Genomic DNA, 19,473 nt, shown 5'->3' on the forward strand with positions numbered 1-19,473 from the left:
ACTGGGCGTTGGCTCAACGACTTATTTAAGAGTAAAATTTGTGGCCTACGGCTGAGCCCCCTATTTCACGACGAATTTTTTTTTTAATTCACAGACAAACTATATTAGAGCCATAAACCTAACGCATTTTTGGGTAATTTTAAAAACCCACATAAATTAAATTGTTGCGACGCTAAGTTCAAATTTACTAATAAATGTTGCTGCATTCGGGGCGTTTTTGTGAGCTGATTCAACCGTTTTGTTTTGCCAGTACAGGTAACCCTGCCTCCATGGTGCTAACTCGAACCGATTAGACACACATTCGCTCTGAAGGCGCGTTACGACCACGGTGACTGGTATCATCATTTTTTCTTCTCTTCTTTGCATAGAATTTCGCACATTCAGACCAATTCACGTTGAAGTGCTTGCAGCTTGACGAATGTTTCCCATGAGAGGCCTTTCCCCACCTAGTGTGTTTAGTTCCCCAATTCTCTCAAGGGCCACTGATGTTTGACGTCCACGTGAAACTGGTAGATATTTCTGCTAAGGTCCACACTTAGAAATTCAGTTATCCGGATTTATACAAAAATGTTGTACTAACTTGAATAATTTATTCAAACTCTGTTAAATTAAGTTTTTCACTAAGATGGCGTTAGTATATTTTCAAAATTTTCACCTTTTAAAAATATCATAAATGTTGTACTGAAACAGTTGACCGTAAGCAAATGATCCGAAAAGTTTGGTTTCAAGTTATATATCTCATACACCAAGATATTGCTTAAATACACCCGATTCGATGTTTGCGGGCAAGCAAATTTAGATTAAAAATATAGCAAAGTATTTCCAAGTTTTTATTAAGGCATAAAAATAATGCTCATATGTACATAATATATATACAAATTTCGTCAAATCAAAAACAATTTTTCTTTGTGACACAAATATAAGAGCAATTATAGCAATTTCGGGGTGCGGAATCAAATCATAGATGCTACAAACCCCTGATATCAGAATCACGTCAAATACTAAATTGCATATTCTTTCAACAAAATTATTTTAGGCAGTGAAAGCTGTACATGCAACGGGAGCAGCAGACAAAGGTGCTAGATTATAAATAACAATTCACACCCATAAACACTATGTATCTGTCACAAATAAAAGCCACAGAGGCATCACACATAAATAAAACTAGTTTTTAACAGTACCTACTCTTACTTGACGGGCTCTGATCATGAAAGTGAGGTTAACCACTCGCATCACGTACTATTCTTACCAAACTAAGTTAGGGTAAGAGGAGGTAAAATATCAATATTCTTTAGTATCCAGAGGATCACGCTTGAAAGATGTACCATACTTAGCCATATATTTTCTAACAAAGTCCTTGGTCTTATGCTTGACGCTCTCACTGCAGTCCAGGTCATCTATGCTGGGCAGCTGCTTCAGCTCCTTCACCATTACGAAGTGCGTCAGCTGAAAAACAATGAATAGATTTGTATTTATGTCATAATGCATGAAAATATCATTGAACTTGCAACCTAGCGATTTATGTAACTAAATTATTGGACATGAACCTGTGAAACTTCTTTTATTCGGACATTTGTAGTCGACCTTAGCCCTCTTCTTAGACCAGTCCTTACAGTTGCCAATAAGGTCGTGAACTCATCATCTCTTCTCACGCCACACTCAGAAAAGTGAATGGGTTACATTGTCAAAATGATGACTCTTTTACCCGCAGCACGAGCAGAGAGCAGACGTAACACTAATACGCCCTTTAGCCGGACCTAACTGGGATCATCACTATTATTAAAAAATGTATCTCAGTACTCACTGCAGTGAGTGACAGAGAGCGCATTTTCTCAAAATCGGCGAAAACGTAAAGTGACGGACTGACGGACGGACATGACGAGCACAATAGGGCATTTTTCCCATAAATAAGAAAATGCGCTAAAAATTATCATTATTTAAACAAGTCTAAGGCATATCTCTAGGCCCAGGCCATTTTTGTCGCCACATTGTCAAGATTTCAACGTACTTTTCTGGCAAGATACTTGAAGTCGTCGGTGGTGTTTATCCGAGCTTTCTTGCAGTCGGCTCGTCTGTATGGGTTGAGCACAGACACGATGAAGGTGGCCATGCGCGACCTGAACAAGTCTTTAATCTTGCGCGCACGTTCGCTGTTGTCCGCGATGGCTGTGGCTGCACGCTCTTTACTCTGCTCAAATTTGCCAAACATTTTCGACAACATTAGTCAAACATTTCATTGATAGCAAAAATAGCATTTTAAATATAAAAGAAACGGATGATAATAAATTCATTTATTCTAAAAAATTTTTAGTATTTGTATTGCTCATCCTGGTAATGTCAGCTTGGAAGGAATTGGGTGATCATTGGCCCCATTTTGATCAACAGTTTTTGTAAGGTAGTTCCAGGACCACCACTGACTCGCTGATTTGCCAGAAATATTTTATTGCACTACACAACACCCTTGACAAGCCAGGCACTCATTTATTAACCAGAATCGGATAATGGCTGAGTTGGCCATGAGATCAACTTCCCGAGGGAACTTGTCCCGAGTGGGACTCGAACCGTGGGTCGCTGTCAGCGTGAAACTGAGTCTCTCACCAATGCACCGCGCAGCTCTCTTAGTGATATGTAAATTCTAAGGACGAGGATGACTTTCAAATCAACATTTCCGTCAGAGTAGGAAACGAACTTCGACAAATGATCATCGAATGAAGTAGGTGAAACGATCAAACAATTACCTTTCATTATTAAATAAAAGTAAGATTAGCATTGAGATTAAAGTTTTTATCAACATTAAACGGGAAGCCTAAGATTGATAAAGTGTGAAGTTAAATTATAATATTTAACAAATACTGTGGAATATACATTGTAATGCATGCCAGTTGTGTAAAAAAGGAAACAACAATCATAAACTCACGCGGAAAGTTTCCGGCTGAAGCTGCGTCCAAGGAAGAAAGATATCAAGTTAATGCCTAAGATGCTCGAGTTTCTTCTCCAGTATAAGAATACGTATTTAAGAAATTAGCTTTCAGTTTAGGACAATTATTTGTATGCAACAGTTATTAATATGCTCATCATACGTCTAATTCGCACTAATTTCAACCTTCCTCTATTATACGGCTCAAAAATTTTCCAAAATCTGAAAACTCGGCTAAAAAATATCTAGTTCTATGAACAATTTTTGTTATTCAACTAAATTTTAAAGCTTGCGTTTAGCGGAGTGACCCAACGAACTCACTTTAGTCTTGAGCTTGTCTCTGCTGGCGTGATGCGCGACGCGGCTGAGAAGCACGTCGTCTGAGGCGCCATCATAAACGTCGTCCTCGTCTTCATCGTCAGCAGGAACCATGAGCTCCTGGTACTGACGTTCCTTACGAGCCTCGTGCTTAGCTCGCTCCTTCGCCTCACGTCGCTCTTTGCGAGCCAACTCTCTGTCCAGCTCTCGTATTGGCTGCAAAGTGCAAATGATATAATATGGGTACGAATACAAAAGAAAAAAAAAATTTAATTCTGTCAACGCATAGACCGCATAAAACAGTAGGTATTTCTTAAAATATTATACAATGAAATAATACGTTTGCTCTCTAGCATAGACCAAGTCAATTGTTATTTGATCTACTTGTTTGCTACTATAAAATGCAGCTATACATCATGGAACGATAGTTCAATGCACAAGCACTGGAACGTTCTTCATAATTTACTCGGTTTTGTTCTAAGGTTTGACGTGACGAATTCTCCACCGTGATTTTTCTAAATTTCCAAACTCTTCCTTATCAGGTGCAACTTGAAGGTTCCGTACAGTCATTGAGTAACACCAGGTATTGTCGCGTGCCTCCAAACTAGGTACGTATTAGTTGACATTTGCATATTATCCTAACGAATGTACTCAGAATTTGTGCATTAAATAAGTATATAATTTTTTTCAACGATGAGTCGTCTGAACAAAGTATGAAAAGTATCGCTATCATCAGCTGCTTCAACTGCCTACATGTCTCAAAGCCTGTCTCACAAACGGTTACACGAGAGGCATTAGCAAACACGGCAAAGTTCCTGTGAGACACAAAATAACTCTCGCAATTATTCTACAGAAAAATCCTACTAATAAATTTACAGTTAAATTTTAATAATAATCAAACAAATTACCCATGATCATACTCCGAAATTCTGTTGAACAAGGGAGTATCATCAAGCCAATCAAGAGAATAAATAATAATGTCAGGAGAGAACATGGACATGGCAGGAAAGTACTCACGCAACAGGAGAGAACATGGCAGGAAAGTACTCACGCTGAACATGGCAGGAAAGTACTCACGCTGATGACGCGCTGCTGCACGAGGGCTTCTGAGTGTTTCTTCTTGCCGCGCTGCCGTCGTATTATCTTGCCCTCGACGGCGGCCTCAGCATCGTCAGCATCTGCCGCGGCGCTCTTCGCCTTGGCTGCCTCGTCATCGTTCGCATCATCTTCGTCGCTCGAGAACTCTTCTTCACTCTGTCGGCCAATTTTTTTGCAGTTAGTTTTGATCACAACCATTATACGCTAAAAGTAAGGAAGATATTGTATTTATAGCAAAAATACGAAAGGAAAAAAATAGAAGTTCAACGCTTTTTCAACTAAAATTAGGAAAAAAATTCCACGTTTCTCAATACTGCATCTCGTGAAACAAAGTAAAGGCCGTAGTTACAAACATAACATAACATTTCTCAGCATAATTTGCTTATTAATAAAAATAATGATATTTTAATTTCAAGCGGTGAACGTTATGAAAAAATGAATGAAAAATGAACAAACTAGGAATCCATACAGAAAATACATTCGTAGACGTCTTACATCAGAAGAGCTGCTGGTAGAGTCCGACTCAGAGTCACTGATCTGAACGGTGGTCTTGGTCTCGGTGGTAGGAATCTCCCACTGAGTTTGCCGACTGCGGTTGTGGTAAAAATAAACCCTGTTGAACTGATCCCTGGCTATGTGCCAGTGAGGAGGCAGTTTGACGGTCACCACCACCGGTGGCAGGATCTTGCCGTTGAGGACAGGAGGGGAGTTGGGGTCATAAACCATGGACGCGTCCACGCCGGGAATGCCAAAGCTCCCCGTCACAGGGACACCGTGTTGCTGAGCTATAGCCGGACTTATGATGCCCGCCGCGTAAGCCGCTAAAAAATAAATCAAACACAGACATGAGCCATCTTGCCATATAATGACAAAATACACAACGGGTACACAATCAAATTGCTAAGCTTTACTCCTACAAACGATAGTACTCAAATGCTTCAATGAAACTTCAATAAACTAAATGATATCAAGGCAACAATATTAGAAGCATATAACATAATATCTTAAAAATTATTTTAAACGATTGAAATGTTCACGTGGAACTGACTCTCAGGCGTAAGTGGGACCCAGGTGGAATTGCTAGCGTCCCAATAGTATTGTCCTGAAGGGTCCACGATGGGGGAGTGGTATGGGTCAAGCCCTATGCGCCCACAGCGCTCTACGTGCACGCTCCACATGCCCTCCTGAAGGCGTCGTTGCTCGTCTTCTTGCGCCACCTGTGAGTTTATGAAGAAATTTATTGCACGCTGCCGTTACAATCTGGGTTATAACCTATCAATTAAGCCTCAACAAATATTTATTTTTCTAAATCAATGGCGATACGGTTATTTTTTATCTGATGAATTAACCTTAGTAATATTATTTAACACAAATTATTCCGCAGAATAAAAAGATCCAAGAAACATAAGTAGTTAAGTGGCTGGCATTGCAGGTCGGGCTATTTCACGCTATCTCACGTCATGAATACAGTTGCGGGTGAAGGCACAAGAAATAACAAAAATACAGCTAGATTAGTATGGCTGAGGGCTGAGGTTGCAACAGTAACAAGATGCGTGTTTTTGGTCAACATACTTTCTGAGCAAATTTCTCGCGTCGCTCTTCCTTGGAGAGCCCAGCAAACTCCTCGCTGTTCATCATGATGGAGATGGCGTCATTGCTGGGCCAGCGCTGTGCCTTGCCATGGGAGTCCAGCACTGGTACTTTGCAGCGCCAGTTGTCGTAGGAACTTCGCCCATATCTGCTCAGTATGAAGAGATGACGCGGGAGATACATGCATGCACTATTCAACTGGCTGATACATGTAATATGCTGAATGAATTCTAAAACCGAGATAACTAAAAAATGAATGATAGGTACCGCTCAAAATTTGCAGTAACTTTATGAAGAAGTGTAGAAAAAATTGAAATTGAAAAAATTGGGATAACAGCGAAAATAACTAAAAACACTTGAAAATCTGCCCCACTGAACCACAAGGTAAAAACAGCGGAGACAGGGAAATTAAAAACACGCTTGACTCCTCTCATTAGTTCGAGTTTCTAGCACATTTAAACAGTGACGTCCGTTAGAAGTCTACAGTTAAGTGTAAATGAAATAAAATTCGAGAATAAAGTGCATTTGCAATATACTAATTCGAGAATAAAACGCATATAAAATTAAAAATCACCAAAAAAGTTTAGATGATATCGCCAATAGTCGATAGTAAAGGGGTGTCACCTGTCTTTTGTTTCTCTCTTGCCGCGTTCAGTGTCGAGGTACCGTCTGTACCCAGCCTCCACTTCCCTCTCGTGTTCCTTCATGAGCTCCACTCGCTGCTTCTTCGGGATTCTGAACTCCTCCTTGAGCACCTGCCATCGCTCCAGTAGCTTCAGCGCCAGCTCCACCATCTGAACAATACACAACAATTAGGCTTTGTATTGCAATTTGACAATCTTACAGTGGAATAATTACGAGAATCGTCTCAACAATCGACAAATTACTCACCAGATCAGGTAAGCATTGACAGCGTTAGTTAATTTGACTAAATAAATAATGCAAAAAATGGTTTGCAGCAAGGCTTACCGAGGGTTAATAGAGCTAATGGATAGGTCAAAATTGTTCCTGCTAATCTCAGCCGTATCAGAAGCCAATAGTTACTCATCTTTTGGCCATGCATATACTTAACAATGATTTTCAAATCTTATGCATCGCTAAACCAGTTTACCAAATAAACCTTTTTAGGGTGTAATAATAAACCACAATAAAGTAAAATTAACTAAGCAAACTTTGTGACAACACAAATAGATGATTTAAACATTGGTGTAACCCGGATACGCGGTGATGAGGTTATAATTGAGCCAGCGGACCCTAGCAGCCTTTTAATGACTCTTCCAGTCCTTACAACATCCCAAGAATACTCATTATACCAGGTTTAAACCGTACTCGGTTATGATTGCACTTATGACTATTCTTAATATTGAGTACATTTTAGGCAAGCTGGGTGAAAGTAAAACTGGGCCATGACCATTAATTCAAGCATGAATGAAAATTCATTCGGAGAAATTTCTATGAATTACCTCGAGCTGTATTCTCCTCAATTGGGAATCATCAGGTTCTGAAGCGAGGTTGCTAGACGACTCCTCAGGGACTGACACTCCAGCACTTGCAGTTGGCTTGTTCTTCCCAGTAGAAATACTTGAGTCGCTGCTGTTATCTTCAGGGCTGAGGAACTGCTTGCTGTTCTCATCAGAACCTTGTTTACTGTTGTCGTCAGAGCTTAGTTGGCTGCTATCATCGTCTTCAACGCCGTCATCACTACAACATATGAGTTGCAATTAATATAGTGATAGTCAACATTTTAAAATTCCCAACAATAACACTCGAACAAAAAAACACAATTAAATTTAAAAGTTTTTAGCTTTTGGCCTCGTTAAAGTTTTGGAGATATTACTAGCCAGAACTCGTAAAATTACCTTAAAAAAACCATACAATACTCGCTTTCAAATAGTCTATCAAACTAAAATAGTCGCATTACATGGCAAAATCTCACATATTTTTTCTCTTTTCTGCAACTGTGTGCGTGGGTGAGCCGTCCACGACAGCTACAGCAGATGCAGGGGCGACAGCTGGAGGGGGAGGCGGGAGTTGCTTACTCCACTTCTCGACCATCTCCATGACACGGCTGTCTGACACTTGCGTCCGGTTTGTGATTGGCAGAATGTCCAGTGCATTCAGGATCTACAGTATAAAGTATAAGTTAGACGAACTGCGAGTTTTCTGAAAACATGCATGAAGTAAATTTCAATAGTCATGAAATATTGAGTATAATATCAAGACGCCACAGCACCCGAGACAAAATGAGATTATACCAGAAAACTTGAAGTTTCTACCTACAGTGTCTCGCACAAGTAAAAAAACACTAGCAACGTGGATATTAATCACTTCATGACTCAGAAATTGATGCACGACTTGCTTCGAAAAAAATGGAAAATAATAATGCAAAACAACCACAGAAATTTGACAAATTTTTCGTAATAGTTTTATATTAATTCCAATTCCCAAAGTTCCGCTCTGCTAATGAGAACTCGGCGTCCCTCAACATTGGGTAGATTTCAAACACCACATTCGCTTGCAATTCCTATGAAAAACAGTACGTTAAACTCCGTAACATTGAATTTATATGACAAACTCTTCTGACTGATATTCACATGAATTCAATTTTCATTAAAATTCATTCATTATGTTTCAAGTAATAAAATGATCAAAATCGACTGTGTTTTCGTCCCTTACATTTTGACCGTTACGGTACTGTATTTTCAAGTAACGAGTTAGACAAGAATTAAGCTACCAATAAGTGATAAGGATTGAGCAGTCTCAAGTGAGCGTTAAGTGCGAGAAAATTTACGCCAGGGCTTGAAACTGTGTACTGTTTGCTTATTTATTGACATCACGCGTTGTAAACAAAATAGAAATAAGTTTTATTTGGTTCGTTTAACATTTCAATTTATAATGAAAGAGAAGAATACTATTATCTGCCAGCGGGACGGTTGAAAGCATGAAGTAATGTAACCATCATTGGCATGAAGCCAGCACATTCGTTCATTCATTATACGAATCTGAAGTATCTAATAATGACTAAACATTCGAGTAAATTATGTTCTTCATGTATAAATCACATACAGTTTTCTCAATATTGCACTTGGCCCTAACTAACTAATGGTCTGAAAAAACGCAAGTATGAGTATACCTTTAATTTAAGTGGCGCGTGTTGCAGAGCCGTGCTGAGATCAGCCATCCAGGACCAGAGGAGGCTGAGGCCGTGGTAGTCCATGAAGAGTCGAAGGCAGGGCATGTTTGCTGACGCGGCACAAAGCAGCGACAACAACTGCATACGTACGGCGTTTGTCTCGGCACGCACCATCACTCGTGACAGCAGTAACGTGTCACGCTTGTTGCGTAAGCCAACACGCGCCAGTTCAGACACGTCATCCAGAAGCTGCACACAAATAACGAAACAATGTAACATTGCTTTATGGAAGTTGCCTTGTGACAGTACCATGGAAGAATAATTGAACTGCATATTGATTTTAATCAATTTGGGGAATTACATACAACCTCTGAACAGAAGGCTTTAGTAATAGTAAGTGAATCTTAATGCCGATTCTGTTACTAAAAACACCAGGATAAAATGGTCTAGCTGTCGCTAACGGCACCATCCTGACTGCGCTATGCCAAGTGATATGAGAACTCCGGAGATGAGTACACGTTTACGAAAGCGTACGATACTGTACACCGAAATCGAACGCATGAACAACGAATGAGAAGATGCAAACCTCGTCGTCGAAGTGCTTCTTCTCTTCCTTCTTCCTCTTATCAGAAGAGACAAGCTTCTTCTTCTCCTCTTCCTTCTCTTCCTTTGTCTTTTCGTCTGGCGGTTCACCCAACCAGCCACGGCAGATGGCTGTTCCACAGTAGCATTTCTGGGGCTCACGTCTGAAAAATTAAAATCACAACCCTATCAAATATTGAACAAGACCTTACCTTGCCACATTGTTTGAAATAAATTCCTTAATTGAACATTAATATCGAAGGTAAAGGAATAATATATCTTTGACACGTCACTCGTAATAATAAACAACCAGAAAAAGTGAGTAACAGCAAAGAGAGTTTCGGTGGTGCACTCGAGGCGTTCATAAGCAACAAGTTACCCGTATCTCTCCATCCTGTAGTCAAAGTTGATCTCCTCGCCAGGACGAATGAACTTGGTGGCAAAGAATCCGATTCGAAGATCTCCGTTCACGGTCCACTGCACATCACAACGTTTAGGGTCAATATTTAATAATAAACTATAACAGCGCATACGTTATCTAGCGAATTTAAAGCATTCATAAATAGTTGACAGTAAAACAGAGGAAACAATTTTGCAACACGGAATGCTTTGAAAATACGTTTTTATGACATTTATGCAAGAGATGTACTCGTGCGTATTAGTATTAAATAGAATCAATTATTGAATAAAAGGTACCAGGCTTTGGAAGGCCGAGGCAGCTCTCGTAACAATTTCCAAGTTTAAGGCAGATCAATAGCATTACTGAAAAGCTTAAGAATGAATGAAAATCAGCATAGAACGCTCCAATAACAGTTGGTTCGAGTAGATTTAAGAGTAAACTCGAGACATGTAAGGGACTGAGACGATTACATGGCTTCATAACGATGATTGCCTTTGCCTGGGCAGCTCACCTTCTGCGTCTCGGCGTTGGGGTCGCATGAGTGATTAACAAATCTCGAGATGTTCCCCTTCCTGGTGGCGTCGATGAACTGATCCGCCTTGAGGGCCATGAAGTAGAAATGCGCGGTGCCGTCCTTGCCGTAATCCTTGCGTCGGCGACGGAACTCGCGCTGGTCGAACACTTCACCCACGTACTCCATGATGAACGTCCCTCTGACAGACAGAATACAGAAACAATAAATAAATCAGTCAAGGCATAGCTATGTATTGCCGCCCCTATGAAATTCATTCCGTGTTTCTCATGTTGAATTTATAATATATACTGATGGTAAGAGAAGAACAATACAATCAATTACTTCAAATGCAAAATCATAAATCAAGACACTAACTTAACTTAGACACTAGTAAAACCAGCCCTACATTGAATGATGCTGTAGCATTGAATGATGCTGTAGAAGGATAAGTTTGCAACAGAAACACAAAAGCGTACAATGTTAATCTTAAGGTAGGAAAATGTTTGAGCTTTAACATGAAAAATAAATATTGTCGAATTGGAGACAAACAATCGCGTGAAGAAAGTCGGAGTAAATCATTCAAGAAAAACTTTAAACCATATTAGTTCAAGAAATAGCAATTATTAAAAATAAAATCAGTCAAGGCAAAATCAGCAATGCTGCTCGTGGCTTAGATGCGTAAAAAATGTCTGTAAAATCGAAGAAATTAATGAAATAATAAGGACAGTAAATTTAAGGCAAAGATTCAAGGAAGAAGGGCACAAATGTAGGCCAAGTAGTAGCACTAACGGTTCGATGAGACTCGTGGCGCGGACGCCGCAGCCCTTCTCCTCGGCATTGAAGACCTCGACGGGACCGTAGGCGCAGGTCTGGAACTGACGGTTCAGGCACGCGTCTCCTAGCGGACAGCGCCACCCACTACCATCACAACAAACAACCACCATTAATCAAACAGTAAATACAAACAATATTAGCAGGGGCCCTTAAAAATGGCGTTAGTAACGTCAGATACTTGAAACATTTGGTACGTTATCCTGGGCAAACTACGCAACATCTCGAGCATATGATTGGAAGGTTCAGCTTTATGTCGTCACAAAGATTATATTCGGTACTGCATACCTATAAGCACTTTTGGACATTCTTCGTCCAATACGTAGTCAATGTCAAGCGTCTGCATCATTCATTCATTAAATATTATTTAAAACATTCTTGACATTTTACAATGACAATTAAGTTGTACATGATATCGTGGAGAATATACATATATTTCACATTGTGCCAAGTCTCAATGAGCTATTCTACGAATATAAATTTTACGGGTTGAGATCAACTCATGAATAATCCGTGGTGCTCACCATTCAATCATGAGGAGTCTGTTGAGACAATCCTCCCCACACCCCTTCTCTCCATTCGCAAGCTCTTCCTTGGTCAGGAAACAGTCGCACACCATTCGCCGAACTTCCTTACTTTGCTTGCTCTTCTTGCGGTCGATGAGGTAAAGATTCTCCTTCAAGTGAACGTAGGAATTCAAACGCGCCTCCACTACAGCTTTGTTACGTTCTTCCTTCTCCACAGCAAGCCGACGCTCTTCTTCTTCACGCTTCTCTCTCTCCTCTGGAGTTTCTTCAACCTTAGGTTCGGGAGAAGCGATATACGGAGAATCATCCTTATCTGCTGGTACATCACCAACTAAATCACCTGGGACATCAAACGAGTTCGACAGCTTACCCGACTCAAAATTTACATCTTTTTGCAAACTACATGCTTCTCTTGCTGCGAGTTTATACACGTCTTCTAACTTTTCGTCCACATCAAGCTTCCTGACATGTACAGCCGCATCATTTAGAGTATTTTCGTGATAAGGTGGACTTCTCTTTCTCATGCTAGAATCGGGTGAAACATCGCTGTCGCTGCTGGCACCCAATTCTCGAAGACGTTGCTGGGCTCTAGCCTTGCTGGCCTCGAAATCTTCAGTGGTAGAGATACCGACAGGATTGGTCCCCATTGCATTAAGGGGCAATTTCAGAGGAAAATCTGGTGTGGAATGACTGTTAAAAACAGGCATTACATTCGGCAGATGTGACGGTACCGAATCTGTTGGCAAAGCGCCCATACTGGTTTTGTTGTTTGGAGAATCTGGAACAGCGATATCAGATACGAAAGTGTTGGTATTGACATCGGCTTTTTCGCCTGGAGGAGAGTCCGACGGTTCACGAGAAGAGTTTGGGATGTTAGCTCGACATAAATTGAGTAGATCCATCACGTTCATCAATGGCTTAGAATCGGGAAGCGATGGTGGAGTAACCGGATTATCAATTGTATCCCGTGTTGACGAGGTCTCTGATGAAACTTCTTCTTTCGTTTGTATTGAAGCACGTGCAATGCTTTTCTCAGGGAGTGGCTTGCTTTCTGTTTCCGAGTATTTGGCTTCGCTACTGTTGGAGGGCTTAAGCGAAACAGTTGACATCAAAATTTCGGGTTTTAAATCCCTATTAACATCCTGAGAGCAACCTGAGGAATTACTGCAGCGACTTATTACTACGGCGTCGTTGGAGATCTTTGGTAACGTCGCGATGGCGTCTGAAGCATCCGCCAGTTCGAGCTTGAGGTCTTTACTGCGAGGAATACTGGTGAATGACAAATCACACTTGGCATCTTGACTTGCTTCAACCACTTTTACAGAGCGACCCTCGTCACTACAGCTCAAATTTTCATATTTTAATGAAGGATTTAAACAAGTCCGATTAATTTCTTTCGATTCCACATCGACACTCGAGCAGGGAACGAAATCCTTTGAAGATGACACGACGTGATTCGGTGACCTGCTTTCTTGATGTACTGTAGAATCTTCTGCACGAGTTAAAATTTCTTTATGTGCATTTACATCAAGCTTGGGTTCATCTGAAATGATTGGCTCAGATAAACCAACATTATTCTTACATGAGCTCGAGTCGTTCTTCTCATGGTCCCGCTTCCGGTCGTGATTACGTCGTTCACGGTCTTTTTCTCTCCGGTCCCGACCATCATGGCTTCGCTTGCCATCGCTGTCTCGGCGAGAAGACTTGTGATCTCTGCTTCTCCGAGAATCCTCGTGGCGAGAGCGATCATGCCGCGACTTGTGTCGCGAATCTTCAGTCTTTTTATCGGAACTTCTGCTTGAACTTGATCTACTCCTAGAACTATCGCGGCGGTGTTTGTCTTTGGACGAATGGGAGCTCTTGTGACCACTACCATGCCTTCGTTCGCGACTGTCATCTTTCCTGTCATCCTTCGGCCGACCACCTGGTTCAGCTATGGATTGAGTGGAGCTGAGAGGCCCTGTAGGATCAAGTGACGAGACAAAATTCGGTGCATCGCAATCTACCGGCTCTTTCTTAAAAGAATTACTTCCATTTTCATAGGAATCGTCATTGTTTTTACTTGATATCACTGATAACGGTTGGAAATTAGTAGAATCCGAGTTTGATAGAACTGGTTTGGCTTCAATTCCTGATCCTTCGATGATTTTTGTCATCAAAAGATCGGGTTTTACGTCATCTTTGGAGTCAGGTGGCGACATTTTAATTCTCTTCCTTTTGTAATCAATATTGTCAGTTGTATCTGGTGTATCAGAGGATGATGGCAACTGATTATATGTCCGATTGCTATATGACCGATGTACGCTAGGAGACTGATTGGGTGAAGATTTTTTATAACCATCCCTAACTTTTTCGAGCTTGGGTGACGATATCGCAGAATATTTGACATCGTCTTCGCCGGCTCCAATGCCAGTTTGGGTCCTAGTGTCACGAACAATTGACAAGTCAACTTTTTGCTCAGGAGCGTCTAGAGTCGGCGACGGGGTCCTTCCAGAATGTTTTATAAAACTTGAATCATCGGTAAATTCTTTTTCATTTTTCGGCGCAATATTCAGTCTGGACGCAGTGCAGTCGCCACTAAATTGCTCTTCGTTCGCCTTACAGTTAATTGAGTCACCGTCAGACTCGTATTTAATTTTTTTACTATTAGATGTTGATAAATCAAAGGATCTTCGTTTTTTGTAATTATGGGGCTCTAAAATTTCCTGTTTACAAGGACCTTGAGTATTATTTACCATGCTTTCTTGAGTCTCTGTACTTTTTAATAATTTAACATTTCCCGAATTTTCTTCTGAGGAAAAGCTGGTTATGAAGTTTTCTTTCTTGATCGGAGAATGAGGATTAGTGGCCGTGTTGTTAACAAGTTCTGACAAGACGGGGTTTTGGTTGATTGGGAGTGCAGATTTCATGTGGTCATGCGAATCAGTTAAAGTTTCCTCGCTATGTGGACTTGTAATTCGAGTATCTCTGCTATTGCCTCCGTCATGCAGTTCATGAAGCCCACTTCTGCAAGCTTTAGATTTGTCCAATGGCAGTTTATCAGCAATCTCACTCGGTTGTTTGCCTTGAGGGATGCTTGCTATTGAATTAGGTACGACCTTCAGGTTAACTATCTTCAATAACTTTCCAGAGGCAACGGTGGAGTTCAATTTTTCCTTCAACTTTTCTAACTCAAAATTCTTTTTTCGGGCAGACTTGGTAGGAAAATTCTTAGATGCTTTATCAATACCGTTGGCCATTCTTGATACGCTTATATCTCCTCCCTTTGTTTTTCTCACAACTTTGCTGCCTTTGGCCTGCTTCTTAGCTCGCTTTGAATCAGAGAACTTGGCCAATTCTTCAGCTTCATCAGGATCTTCAATACACACGATGCTAATTGGAGTACTGGATAGTTCAGGGTTATGGATGGTTTTGATTGAATATTTGCTGGGAAAGGCACAGTTCACATGAGGGATTTGAGACGACAGTTCCTTAAGTTTTGTTGAAAACTGTGTTGGTGTATCATTAACCTCTGACATGGAGGATGTACCAGCATAATGGGCTAAGGGAACATCATCATCTGAGTCAGATCCAAAGGAGCTCTTTTCCTGTACCAATTTTGTTTTGAGATGCAATGCTCCAGGCTTGACTTTTTTAGGTAATTTTGGACCATTACTGGTATAGACTTGAGCACTTTTTTGGGTCTCAAAGGATTGTGTTAGCTTATTAGATTTTTTTGAAAATTTTTTGGCCATTGGCTTCTGAGGGATTGAGGGCTCCTCACCAGAAGTGCTATGAGGGGCACTAGAAGGAACAGTGGAATGAATGGTGACGGGAGGTGGTGGGGCAGGGGAATGAAAAGCAAGTTCAGGACTTTGGAGTATACTGTGGCTATCAGGAGCAGCTATTCTTGCCACTAGCTGCTTGAAGCTCTCATCAACTTCATCCAAATCAAAACGTGAATTTATGCGACGAGCCCTACACGAGCGTCTAGGGGCAGATGCAACTGCTACTGCTGCAGGTTTGGCAGAGGCAGTTGGAGTGGCAACCACAGGAGTGTTGGATGGAGCACTTACAATGGGAGATTTAGTGACTGTGATACGGGGTGTGCTTGCTTTAAAAACTGATGTAATTATCACTGGTGAACTTTTAACTGATTCAGGTGGTGCAACCTTTTCAACTCCAGATTTGGACACAGAGGGAGCAGGTGGCATAGCTATAGAAGCTGAGGTATTTAAAGATGCAACAGGCAAAATATCAGAGTTGGAAACACAAGATTCAACAGTATTTGTATTGCTAGGATTGTCACTAGCTGCTTCATGAAGTATTGTGTTGTTTGAGATGTTTGAGTCAGTTTCAGGCATGCTAGCTTCTTCAGGTGGGACAGCAGGTGTAGGCTTTTCTGGAGCTTGTGATTGATTACCTTCTGTAAGGGAGGGATTGCACTTCAGTTCAGCAAGACATTGGGTCTGAATTTCTCTTTCTGGAAATGTATTGTAATTGTCAGAAGCAGCATCCATGTTGCTTATGGAGTTGACTGTGGGGCCTTCCATCTTCGTGGCTCTCCTACTTAGAATGTATATTGTCTACACCATCTTCTGCAAAGGGATGAATAACATTAATACAACACAGCATGTACGCAAAGCCAAATACAATACAATGCATAAAACAATGTTCTAGCAAAATGATATGATCATGGCAATACAACTACTGTTTAGCACAGTCTAAGTGGGAAATTTAGCAGAAACCACATGTTAATCAGACATTAAGGCCTATGAATTGGGTCAGTTTCACTCTTTCCTATAGTAATTCTCCAATTTCTTCAGTGAAAAAACACCTATTTTAACCCATAGGCTTAATTTAAAAGCTCCAGCAAAATTATAATTTTTACCAGCAATTTTGGGAAGAGTCTGTCTGATATTCCAAATTAAAATTGCTAGCACAGTGTTATTGCTTGCCAGCTTGTGTGGCCCTTGTGCAGCCACTGGCCAGACTGGAAAAGCAGAGAGTTTTTTTAGACTCTTCTTCAAGTTTAATTTTAAGTTCTATGCTTATAGTATAAGTAGACAATCAAAGTATCATGGATACCAGCATTCAGGATTAAAATTTTCCTACTTGTTTCTGAAATCTTGTGGCTTTGGCATGACAAATTTTTAATACATTTGGAAACTTGCAGCCCAATTGACACTTTTTTTCATCAATTAGATAGGAGTTAATTCATCTGGTGGGAATCTCACAGTTCTGGAAATGGCTGGAAAGCTCCAGTTGCAGCCCTAAAAAAAGATCATGAGCAAATGATAAAATAAACAATAAACTGATTTTAAAAATTCTCTGGTTTGCCAGTATGTTTATGCAGCTTATCAAAATCTCTTGTTTGCCCATTTCAATTGTTAAAACAACATTGCTCAGTAAATTGACAATTTCCACAAACATTTTTGAAAGCCTCCCTTGAAATACTTTTTTGAACCCATAATTTTAATAAATATTTGTTTTATATTTTACATAGATGATAGAGATCCTAAAAAGCTATAAAAATATTTTTTCTTAACTTTGGACAAGACTCAATAATTTAGGTCTCAAATTGGTTTTAAGAGTGTGCTTCTGAGTTCTGACAGTAAAAATAACTTTGTTTTGGTACATGCCTATAATATAAAAATAACAAAATGTTTTTACATGAAATAGCTGAGCCTGAACATAGTCAAAAGCCAACCAATCAACCATGAATGACAAAAAAAAAAAAGTCCATGCTCTTGCCTCTTGGATTTCACTAGAACTCCTGTCAAAGTTCCAGCACAAAAATGAATAGGTAATACAGCACCAGTTTTTTTCAAAGCAATTTCAAAATGCTGATTTTTACCCTCGTGTAAATAAAAATGTGTCCAATATTCTAAACTGGCTCTCAGATGCCATGGAGACCATCATTTGGCTGGACAAGAAGAAGTGTTGAGGTCGAACACTCGAGTGAGTAAATGTTGTGAAAAAAATCTCGATAACATTAGGCAACAAGCAAGATATTCTGGCTAGTTGACTATATTAAATAAATCTTTTCGCAAAAAGTAAAAACAATCTTATGAAAATACGGATAAAAACCAAATTTACTGATGAAACAAATTATGGAACGTGCACACCACTTCACACTACGGTCCACACTTGACTACCACTGAAAGTTTTACGGTATTACCCCAAACACACAGAGAGGTAACAGAATTGTCCCTAGTAGATTCCGCATCCGAATTCGGAAATAAGACAATTTCAACGAGATCAAGATCTCGTTTCAAGGAGCACAACCAGTTTGTTTGACTGTTGAATCCATTCAAAAATTGTTTCCATACAACTTAATTGAAACAATTAATTGAAATTAATTGAAATTTTGTTTCCTTAAATAAATAATTAAATTGTGACCTATGATTAACATTATTTAATGTCAATGTTTCAGATGTGTTAGGTGAAGTAATCGAAACAGCAGTTAAGTCAATGGCACTATGCAGAGTTCAAAAATCACTTCAGTACACTTCATACTCCAATTTAATAACACTTGAAAACATTTGTAAAACAATTGGAGAGACAGATCAGTAAGATCCTCCCTCATGCAATGTTCAAATATGTTTAATTTGATGCATAAGTTCAAACGATCCGTGCATGAAGTCGACAAAAAAAAACAACAATAATTGCGGATGATATAAGCATGACATACGCAAATTTTGTGTATGGTAACATATGCAGACCATTATACCTCAATATTACACGTTGTTTAAACTGCGTAACCTCATAAAAATAAGGCTCGGGCCCGGAGGATTGCCAGCATTCCCCTGTATCAGCAGCATGGCAAAGGATACATCATGTTTATTTATTAACATCCAATTCAATTGCCTTGAGCTGTACTCCCTGCGGTGGTGCGCCTATATATTAAGGTTTGCTCACCTATTTAGAATCATGTTCCGAAAAGAACCGCCTTTGATCATAAACCTAGCGGCAATTATACATTCAGAGATGAACAACGAAATACGATGGATGCTGCCAGTATTCTCATGGTTGAACTGTAGTCCAATCATGAGTATCCTAATCGCGATTAGTACAATCGTAAAACCGCATCAGTCAAGTAAAGATCTATTAAAAAACTGTCGATAGATTTTATACCATATAATACCAACAATTGTGTTTTCTTATATTTGATAGTGAAACCACTACAGCTCAATAAGTAATTTATGAAAAAACATCAATATAATAAAATGAACCGTGATTTCTTGGTTCCAGCAGAGAAGCGGAGCTTCTTCATCAGAAGTTGGAACGCAAAATTTCTCGAGGAAGAGAGAGGTGGATGTTTTTTTTTTTTTGCTTTACAAATCAGAAATGATTCGTGTGTGCATCTGACAGATGTGGATCCGTTTGTCTCTAATGTCTTCTTGCACATTTTGTTCTTATCTGAAACTCGCGCGATATATCCTGTAATATTCAGCTAGTTACATAACGTCTATTAACAAATTCCTGCAATAATCAAGTGTTCAATGCAAAGCAATTTTAACGGCACGTTCATGTTAACCTATGTAGAAAATTACGTCCGATTCTTAAGCAACCGTTTCATCA

The 19,473-nt window shown here is 39.9% G+C and overlaps 1 protein-coding gene across 2 annotated transcripts; it reads right to left on the reverse strand.

Moving 5' to 3' along the window:
- Positions 1–816: 816 nt before the first annotated feature.
- Positions 817–16,488, reverse strand: LOC108675739 (microtubule-associated protein futsch). 2 transcript variants are annotated; one of them, XM_018163767.1, is made up of 17 exons: positions 11,908–16,488; positions 11,342–11,470; positions 10,550–10,751; positions 10,018–10,115; positions 9,643–9,802; positions 9,057–9,305; positions 7,860–8,047; positions 7,387–7,624; positions 6,548–6,717; positions 5,906–6,071; positions 5,382–5,550; positions 4,829–5,154; positions 4,313–4,489; positions 3,239–3,451; positions 2,918–2,938; positions 2,009–2,188; positions 817–1,446 (listed from the first exon to the last, which is right to left on the reverse strand). In XM_018163767.1, the coding sequence occupies exons 1-17, from the start codon at positions 16,440–16,442 to the stop codon at positions 1,282–1,284; spliced, it is 7,386 nt and encodes a 2,461-aa protein (XP_018019256.1). In that variant the 5' UTR covers positions 16,443–16,488; the 3' UTR covers positions 817–1,281. The 2 variants fall into 2 exon arrangements, with proteins under 2 accessions (XP_018019256.1, XP_018019257.1); XM_018163768.1 differs by lacking the exon at positions 2,918–2,938.
- Positions 16,489–19,473: the final 2,985 nt, after the last annotated feature.

The sequence above is a fragment of the Hyalella azteca genome, unplaced genomic scaffold (genome assembly GCF_000764305.2).
Source record: "Hyalella azteca isolate HAZT.00-mixed unplaced genomic scaffold, Hazt_2.0.2 contig8077, whole genome shotgun sequence".
Classification (NCBI taxonomy): Eukaryota; Metazoa; Arthropoda; class Malacostraca; order Amphipoda; family Hyalellidae; genus Hyalella; species Hyalella azteca.